Source organism: Kwoniella shandongensis, chromosome 5 (assembly GCF_008629635.2).
Source record: "Kwoniella shandongensis chromosome 5, complete sequence".
NCBI lineage: Eukaryota > Fungi > Basidiomycota > Tremellomycetes > Tremellales > Cryptococcaceae > Kwoniella > Kwoniella shandongensis.
In genome coordinates this window covers 350,874-360,949 of record NC_089291.1, presented here as the reverse complement: position 1 = coordinate 360,949, position 10,076 = coordinate 350,874, and the positions used below count along the sequence as shown (strand labels likewise).

At 50.6% G+C, this 10,076-nt stretch overlaps 2 protein-coding genes across 2 annotated transcripts; one reads left to right on the top strand and one right to left on the bottom strand.

Moving 5' to 3' along the window:
- Positions 1-701: 701 nt before the first annotated feature.
- On the top strand, positions 702-4,726 carry CI109_102821 (uncharacterized protein; the record flags this gene model as incomplete). Its single annotated transcript, XM_032001212.1, has 6 exons — positions 702-1,378; positions 1,442-3,440; positions 3,491-3,549; positions 3,609-3,640; positions 3,693-3,998; positions 4,065-4,726. 6 exons carry the CDS (start codon positions 702-704, stop codon positions 4,724-4,726), a joined length of 3,735 nt encoding a protein of 1,244 aa, XP_031864102.1.
- A 570-nt stretch (positions 4,727-5,296) lies between these two features.
- On the bottom strand, positions 5,297-8,905 carry CI109_102820 (uncharacterized protein; the record flags this gene model as incomplete). Its single annotated transcript, XM_032001211.1, has 6 exons — positions 5,297-7,672; positions 7,722-7,795; positions 7,861-8,055; positions 8,141-8,294; positions 8,383-8,535; positions 8,645-8,905. 6 exons carry the CDS (start codon positions 8,903-8,905, stop codon positions 5,297-5,299), a joined length of 3,213 nt encoding a protein of 1,070 aa, XP_031864101.1.
- Positions 8,906-10,076: the final 1,171 nt, after the last annotated feature.

The window sequence follows — 10,076 nt, the reverse complement described above, 5'->3', positions numbered from 1 at the left end:
TCTCTCTCGACCCATCAGCTTCAACGACGATACTATAGGTCTAGAATACATCCCAAGGTGAGTTCAGTGTTGCTTTACAGTTTTGGTGTATTCCTTTTTGTATCCCATTCCATTGATCTACCTACACGCGCCTTAGGATAGACTATCTCCTCTCTTCGTCCCTCCCTCCCTCTACCCCCTTGACTACTGTCCGTCCAACATTCAAAGGATCGTCCGTGCGTCTCATCTCCCTTTCTACGTCATCAATTCAGGTCAATTCCTGCATTCATCACTGCACGCAGCTGTGTGTCGGCGTATGTGTTTGCATTTGCTTTTTGATCAAAATCCACATCGCGATCAGACACGTTCTAGATTTGCTTTTGCTTTACTTTGATTGTGCTTGCCTGGAGTTTGTCCGGTTCCGATCTTTGTATTTCGACCGTGGCTTTCCCCCAAATACAATCCCAATATCAACAATCTTGGTGTACTCTTGACTATCGTGGTCTCTTTTCGCTTACACCTTACACTCGGATAGCGACGCACATACGATAATTTAGCAAGATAAGAGGTGTGGAACGATCATGCTCTAAATCTTGGTGATATCACACTTCGCAAGTCGCCACTTTCTCCTCTAGGCGGCCAAGGCTTATAGTAAAGATCAAACGAGGATAGGAGAGGAGATAAGCGTGATTGCGCACCAGGATTGGGAGTGATCACGCACAATGGTGGTGACAGCTTTGGAAACGCTCGATCTACATCGAGATGGACCGTCCATAACAGGAAGAGTGACACTCGACTCACCTCCCCTTTCACCTTCAACATTTGATCAAGGGCCAAAAGCTGGCTGGACGTCATCGCGGACAATTCCCCCTACACCTACATCTCCTACTTCACCGGGATCTCAAGATCGAGGCGACAACCCCGCTCAAGATCGCAACCACCATCATAACCACCACCACCATCATCATCATCAGTACAATGATACTGAAGACGAGAACCAAGCTGGACCTTCGAATCACTCATCATCACGCAATGTCATACCTCCTCCTCCCAATCCACGTCGACACCGATCCGGCATCTTGATGTCCCGCGTAAGAGCAGCTTCCAGCGGCGCCTCTATCAAACTCGGCTCCAACGCCAGCGCGAGCAAGAGTCATGGAGATTTGGCTTCTATCAGCATGGGAATGTCATTCACATCTGCCACGCCGAATAGGATACCGGCCGATAAGGACGATGTAGGAGATGATGATTACGAGGAAGAACTGGAGCAAGACAGCATGACGGGAATTGCGAGAAGAAGATTTAGATCATCTAGTAGAGAAGGTTGGAAGAGAGTGGTCAGTGAGGGTCAGAAACTAGAAGCTCAAGATGATGGAGAGGACAGGTTTTGGGACAATTCGTAAGCTATTTCATTCCTTCAGCTACTACAGAGCTGATTCTCTGACATCACATTCGCTCGCAGAGCTCGATACTACCATCACATCCACTCAAGACCAGTATCTCGATCGAACTCCATCTCCAACTCGCCGGAACATTCACCCGGTCTTCATCGTAGAAACCAAACATCTCCACAATCCTCACCCATCTTCGTACGACGGAATCTCACGCTCCCACAGAACGGTCCAGGTCCCCCTACAGCTCCGCCCGGCGCTGGCATGTCGGCATCCCTCTCGCCGAATCACCATTTCTTGCAATCCCATCTTCCCCCAACTTTCCCTCACAGCGGATCGAGTCCCGAAGCCTCCCCCTCGGATCATAATCTCCCAGCTGCGATGGTCTTCACTCCGACAACGCAGGAATGGAAAGATTTACAGGCTACACCGGAGTGGCAGGAACTTCATCACAAGGCGATAGGCAAATCATCAGATGTTGAACATTCGTTCAGTGGGAGCAGTTCGGAGGATGAAGGAAGGAGATCTAGCGAAGGAAGTGCTCATTCCATCATGTCTAGCATGCTCTTACATCCCGAAGGTAGCGCGGGAGACCAGCTTCACCATCACCACTCTCATCGCAAAGTTTCCTCCAAACCGTCCCTTCGCACAGCAGTCTCTGCGGAGTATCTCGGGGCGGAAGCTCAGCATACGCCAGACCCAGGATCGCCCATCCTCACCCCTGCCGACGACGTACCTGGATCACCGAGACGTCCGACATTCAACTCTATCGTGATTGCTCCCAGCCCGATCATGCCCGTTCAAGAGAAAGTGACAACACCGTTGGAGTCGCCTACCAAGGGCAACGATTCGCCGACACTCGCTGCTTCCCTCGATGAACAAGAGGCAAAACATTTGGACCAGCTGTCTAACTATCATAGTGGGCCGTTTGATGATGACTCGGTCATTGCGGACGGTGATCACGATAGTCCGGTTCGTTTCGCCAGTATTGGTCGACGGGACAGTTTGAGAGCTGTCAAGAAGGAGGGTGATCGCCCTGTCGGACCTCGTACGAAGACCAAGCGGGAGTTGGAGAGGGAGAAGCTGCTGCAAATGGTGGATGAGGAATTAGAAGTGGACCAGGGCGGTTTGGGCGGAGGATTCGGCTGGGGAGGTGGGGTACAGGAGATCGGAATGGGATTGGGAATGGCTCCAAGACCCAGTGTTGCGGATATCAGGATTGATTCTACCGACATGGTAGCGAGGCCTGGTTCGGCGGACCCGATATTGGGGAACAGCGGTCAGAACAAAGAATCGTCGAATCCTTTCGAACATCACTTTGCTCAACAAACCAAAAGTACCACTCTCCCGCTTGGCCCGTCGAAAACGACCAACCTCAGTCCCACTCAGCCGTTCAAGCCGTCCCCGCTTAACGCTTCGCCTGTCACGGCGGCCGAAAACCTTCCGACATCGTCTTCAGCAAACACATCACCGACGGAGACTCCTAATGTGGACACTCCCGCAGCAACTCCCGCTTCGCCAGCGGTCCCTCCGCCAACGTCTGTATTGGCCTCTATTCGTGATTACGCTCGGACTCTCGTCTCTCAGCATTCGCAAGACAAACCTGCGAAAGCGAAGGAGGCTTCGCCGCCAATGTCACCCCGTTCACCTAGACGGAGAGATACAAATCGTGTCAGTTTAGTCGCAGGTCGAATCGTTCAACCGTTCACTATCCCACCCAACACCTCCCTTCCTCCACCAGCATTGTCGATCACGACTGCAGTGGACAAAGAGAAGAGCAACCCATCACTACAATCATTCTCACCTTTCCGATCATCACCGAACTTGTCAACGACTAGACTGCCGGGTGGGAGAGTGGAGATGCCATCTTTCTCGAGATTGGATTCGACTATCTCACTCGCGCCTAGTACAGGCGCACCGAGTGAGTGTGGTACACCTACCGACGAGACTGCTGGTGGGATCGGTGGGAGAGGGATAGCCGATTATGTTATCCTCAAAGAAGCGGGTAAGGGAGCGTACGGCTTGGTCATGCGAGCGAAGGTGAAGGGACCCAAGGGCGAACCCGTCGGGGTGAGTTTTCAAATATTATGGGTAGAAAGATTTGCTGACTTCTGGCGCAGGACGAGGTCATCATCAAGTATATCATCAAAGCGAGGATCTTGGCAGATTGCTGGAAGAAGTGAGTGTACTGCCAAGTGGAAGTCGGGCAGCAGTGACCCTGACCAATATTATTCTCAGACATAAAGTGCTCGGACCAATCCCTGTCGAGAGTCAGTATTTTCTACGACGACAGAGTCAGGCTGTAGCTGACAGACATCGCAGTCCATGTAATGGACCAGCTGCGTCATCTCCTGTATCACAGACCGACCAAACGACTACCCTGGGATCCCACACGACCGCACACCGCCTCTGGCACGCCTCCGCCTTCTATCCGGGGTGACAGTAATGATCAGTCAGCACCGAACACGCCCGAGTCAGGAAGGAGTGTGCAGTCGAACGATAGTGCAATTGGACTATACAACCCCACGCAGAAGTACATCGCGGCGGAGATCAAGAGTTCGCCAGAGCGGGGTCATCCCAACATCTGCAAGCTGCTTGACTTTTTCGAAGACAAGGAGTTTTACTACTGTAAGTGATAGGTGTATGTCGGCAAATCGTGGCTCAAGCAATCTGATTGATTTTGGGCCTTTTTAGTGGTAATGCCACGATATGGGACCGGTATGGATCTGTTTGACCGAGTCGAATCTCAGCCGTCTGGACTAGAACCCTTCGAAGTTCGATCTCTTATCGGGCAACTGGCCGACGCTGTCCGATTCTTACATGCGAACGGTATCGTTCACCGGGATATCAAAGATGAGAATGTCATCCTTGACGGACAAGGTCGATGTCAGCTTATCGATTTTGGATCAGCAGCACATTGGCGACCTGGGAAGCGGTGGGATACTTTTTCTGGAACGTTGCATTATGCTTCCCCAGAGATATTGAGAGGAGAGATGTATGGTGGGAAAGAGCAGGATGTCTGGGCGTTAGGAGTAGTAGGCTACGTCTTGCTAGTGGGCGAAACGCCTTTCTCAGACTTACCAGACGAAGTCCTCGAAGGATTATCGGAAGAATCTCGAGCGAATGCGGCGTTGGTAGCGAGATGTTCCAGCGGGGAGGGTAAGATGGATGAAGGGAAGGAAGAGGATGGTGGAGGTAGATTGGAAGACGCGGCAGACCTGGTTAGGAGGTGTTTGGAGTTGGAAGCGGGAGATAGACCGACTGCAGAGTGGTTGGTAGAACATCGGTATTTGAAAGGTGGGGATGGGTGGGTAGGGAGAAGAGGTTGGGAAGGGAGAGTGTTAGGTCGAGGTTGACCGCGGACGCAGCATACATATGTCTTTCGATCAAAGCAATTTGTCAGGGGAATCAGTTATCAATTGAATCGAAAGAAAAGTCAAAGGAGTCGAATACAATAGCTCATTTTTTGTTGACGATGATGATGCTTAGTGTCATGTATACTTTATGTTCTTGCTTGTTACGCATGATAATGTGAGATGATAATGCCGACGAAGAATTGACCAGTGTACTGTACCGAAGTAGACAAGTGCTCAGCAGGTTGACCTTTGCGCCATGAACGACGATTGTTTACAAGTGTATCATCCTCGATGAGTCGAGGCAATCGGCCAGCACAGGCTTCAGCGTACGAGTATGTCGCCTTTCTCTCCGCTCCGATCGATAAGATATGTGCAGATTCAGATCTACAATGACAACTGATGTTTTTCGAACTATAAATCTAAATATTATCCCTCCGACGCCATCTACCTGGAGACTTGAACCGTCCTCCCCCTCCCGCTTCCCCCTCTTCGCCTTTACTACTCGCTCCTCTCGCTCCGCTCGTACTATCCTCTCCGCTGCTCAAATTTAGCCAACGGTCCGAACGGCGATCACATCTGATGATGTGACAGATACTCTGTGAGAGCAAAACCAGGTGGCATACTAGTCGATCTCGCAGAGTGCGGTCTCGTATTATAATAATGAGTTTCGCGTCTTGTCGTTGTCGTTGTCGTTGTCGGGGAAGTGGGGCTATGATTATGTCGATGTCCGAATATTACTTCGAGTAATCCACGAGGGGAATTACGACTTCTACTTTCGTCTCGTTCCTTCTCTTTGGACGAAGGTTTGATAGTTGACGTTGAGCGTTCTTTCTGCTCATGATTCCCCTTCTTTCCCTTCCCATCGCCATTGACATCACCATTGATGTGTCCGTTGGTCGTTACTTCATCACTCTCCTTTGGTGATGTCGATGTTGGAGAAGTCGTCGTTTTTGACTGTTGCTGTTTTCGTTTTGAAAGATGTGACAACAAACTCGACGAATCCTCTTTGCTTCTCGGTCTACCTCTTTCTCGCTCCGGCTCTGGTTCATCTTCTTCCTGCTTCTCCTCGTCGCTCTTCACGTTTCGCGGATGCGATCCATCCTCTGTATCAGGCACAGAGATCGTGAGACTTGGCGCCAGACTTGGTCTTCGTATCGATAATGGAGAAAGAGTAAGATCCATCGACATCGAAGGAGGTTTCACGTCCAACGCCTTCCTGATCACTGAATAAGCTCGGTTATCCGAAAGCGTGATGATGATTCTGCTTTCTGACGATGACGAGGACGAGGATGACTGATGTAGCTGATGTTGGTGGTGCTGGTGGAACAACGGGTGTGACGAAGTCGATGATGAAGGGTCTCGTTGCAGAGGCGAGAATTGCGGTCCGCTTGTCTTTCGAGCCGATCGACTAGATGCTCGAGATGGCGCTCGACTCAGTGGATCCACATGCACGTCAGAGGAAGGGGAAGATGTGAGTGATACTTGTCGACTTAGTGGTGAGAGCGGTTGTTGAGTACTCGCATTCGAGATCGTAGTATGTAATCGGTTCAATGGCATCCTCGCCGTCGTCGTCGCATTTCCCCCACCACCACCAGCACTTCCTCCCGAGGAAGACGATGACGAACCTTGGGGAGCGTGGGACAAAGCTCGTCGATTTGCTGGTCGAGTCGAATTGGGTCGACTTGCAGAGACAGAGCGAGGGGTACTTGCTCCCGATGCTGACCCACCACCATGGACAGGTTGAGGTTGCGTCGAAGCGTTGGCATTTGAAGACACCGCATGAAGAGGAGCAAAACCCAATGCATCTTTCATCGAGGTGAAAGTCTCCGTTGAAGCCCGTCGTCGATTCGGAGGGATCCGCGGGGAAATAGGAACTTCGCAATGTTCAAACTCGACTTTGATATAACATCTCAGTACTCTGTCAAACGATTTCTTGGTCCCGCTACCTGTGACAGGCTGATCTTTGGCAGTGAGAGGTGAAGGTCCTGAGGGCTGTGTCGCCTGCGCCTGACGTTTGAGAGGAGGACTAGAGACTGATCGAGGTGTCGGTGTACCGGGCGGTGTCGTATTTCTCGATTTGTGGAAAGAGAACAGGGATGGGAACCATCCTATTGGAGGTGCTGGGGTAGGAGCGACGGGCGGTGCGTCAAACAGAGGAACAACGAGTTGGAAGATAGTAGGTGGGCCGGGCGCCGCTGTCGCTTTGGGTGACGAAATCGATGATCCCGGAGCGGAAGGGGCGAGTACGGGAGTGTTCGTTGCAGAAGGTTGGGAAGGGATTATGTGGTACAGGATACCTGCAGATCGCAATAGATACTTGAGATAGCTTTTCACTCTTCTCTCGCTTTCTCCCGCAGGGTTGCGTAGGATGATGCGATCTTTCTTCCGTTTATCACCATGTCCATGTCCGTTTCCATGGCCATGGCTGTGACCGTTTGCTGAGCCAGAGCCAGTTTCGTCGTCGAGATAGATCGGCAAGGTATACTTGACCTCGGCAGGGGCGAAGATGGTCGATTTGAACTTCCTGTCTCCACCTCTTGCTTCTTCCCATTCTTGCACTCTGTTCCTCGTCTTCTCGCCAATGTCGTACCGACTGAACTTTTCCATTCTCTTCTTACTATCGATCTCCAGAAAATCGCCCATGGCTTTACGTACTCTAGCCCACTCTTTCTTCTCAAAGTCTAGATCTACCGTGTCAGGATCGTTCTTAGAACCTCTTCGCTTTCGCCAGGGTTGATGTGGAGGATAGAGCTCGTCGAGCTCTTGGAGTCGGTCGGCAGCTCGTTCTCGCATGATGTAAGGAGAAACATGTTTCGGACCGAGGGGGAAGCGAACTTGCAGTAAGAGCGACAAGAGGGTGAGGGCGATGCACCAGATATCCAGTTCGGGTCCGTAGTATGTCACCTCGCCAGGCGGTCTCGCGAGCGCCAGGACAATCTCGGGGCTCTAGGAGAAAGTCAGCACGACAGATATCTCAGTGAGGAATGGAACATACGTGGAAGGCAGGACTACCACAGCACGTCGTCAACTTTGGCTCGCTTGGCGAGAACCTCGTTGACAGTCCCAAATCTGAATCGGTTCAGATCGTCAGCTGCTGACAAGTGACAAATTCAGTCGCTTCAACCCTCACTTACCTAGAATCAGAATCTCTCCACTTTCCACATCAATCAAGACGTTATCGCCCTTCAGATCCCTATGACAAACTCTCCCCTTCTCGTGCAGGGTGTCTCGTACCACCGAGACCAGCTGATCGAGGATATACGCCGCCCGGGAAGGAGAAAGTGGGAGAGGGTGGTTTGGCAAGGGGATATGCGAATCCGCATATTGCTCTGTGAGCAGAAAAGGGTCGTTTTGGTGTATGAGCACACTACTCGTGAGACGCGAAAGATACTAGGAAATGGTTGGGACACACACCAATGAGGTAGAAATGACCCTCTGTCCTGACCCAGCCATCTACACCAATCAAACATGGATGACTGGGCAGTTCTGCTATAAGAGTAGGTTCGCGTAGTAACCGAGCAGAGATTAGAGGATGATGAGGATACAGCGGTGTGTGCTTGAGGGCGCGCTGCAAGTCATGAATCAGCAGGACATTAGGAGATCATCATAACGACGACACATAAGTGCGCTGTCGGCAATTTGAAGGTGACACTCACAAACTTCCCATCATCGCCTAGCACTTTGTACACTGTCGAGAACTTGCCTCTCCCCAATACACCGCCAGCAGAGAACGGTACGTAGGTGTAATCTGAGATACCGTGCTTGAGTAAACTATCGGGTGTCCGAACTATCTGCGGTTCTTCGTGGGTCTGCAAAGTCGTAGGTCAATATCAGAATGTCTGCACATCGAAGCGATACGTCCCCCCATTCCCTGTATTTGGCCTGGAGCGGATGAAGTAGAGGACTTTTTATACGCACAGCTGTGATATCTTCCCACTGTGTTGGCACCCAGCCGAACGGTGGTGCGGCAGTACTAGCTCCCGCGGAAGGGAACGGTGATCCGCTCTTTCGTCCTTTCGAACCTCTGTTCGGACTACCCCTCACGCCTGTACCTCCACCACTCGGACTAGCTCGTCTACTACTGCTGCTCCCGCCTGTCGATATTGGCGCAGAGGAATAGACGAACAACGTCCCCGCGCCGGGATGTTGGATCTCTTCTGGGATGACACTGGAAGGCATCGTCACGTTATCTGGGGATGGACATGGTCGGTGCGTGTTTTAGGGAAGGTCGATCGTGTGAGAGTCTAGCTTTGGGATGGAAGAAATTCAAGTATCGTTCGGCTGTCTCGTGGTTCTCTCCTAGGTAACAAGGGTAGTTGGGATCGCAGCTCGTTTGTCGTCACGATTAGATCGCTTTCGTATATACAGGTAGGTCTCTTCGGTCTGCTCGTCGCGTATATTGGAGTTAGCAAAGGGTATATGAGTCTATATACAGAGTACAGCGTAAGAGCAAGGTCAAGTGTGTACAACGGTCGAAAAGCTTTCGTCTATATGATAATGGTCAAAGTAAAATCACATGCTTTCTCTCATTGTACTGTATCTACATCTACATCTACGTCTCTTCTGTTTTCCATGTTGCTCCGACGATTGGATGCAAGTGGTAGCCGAGACATGTACTTTTGGTTGAGATAAGGACTCGGCTGCGATAACGGTGGCGTTGTACTACTGTACCACTCTTTAGCTCCAATGGTCATTGTACCCAGATACCCAGTTAAAATGTCAAAAATGACGTACCTCGTTATGGCAACATGCACCCCTTGTTCACCCTGTTCACCCTGGAAAACCTGAATTTGGGGTCTCAATACTACTACTGACAACAACTATAGCCGCAGCAGCCTGTATGTCTCAACAAGTAAAGTGCTTGCTTAGCTGTTCCTCAACTTGTACATGTAAGCTTCATTTTCATTACGAACCACCACATCACATGCACATGCTCATGCACATCATATGATTGGTCCGCCAAAATCGGACTTCCAAGGATCGTCAATGTTTAACTCCCCTATCAAAGCAATCCTTCGCTTCGCTTCGTTCAAACACCTTTGATATCCGCCCCACCGCCCCGCCCATTATCCTTCCAAAGCTCTTGGCAAAAGTACTGTAAGAGCAACAAAATAATAACGCCACGCAAATCAAACAAACGTATCGTAGATCGCTTAGATCATCTACACGTAAACCTCGAGAAACCTTACATCTGATAGGTTGATGGTCAAAACACGGTCAATTCCACGATTGGCACTTTGTTACTGCATGGCATAGACTATACATCTAAGCGAGGTATTGATTGGTACACAAAAATGAAACTGTTTTGCATCTCATTGCATCTCACTTCATGCATAGCTAGCTCCCTTGT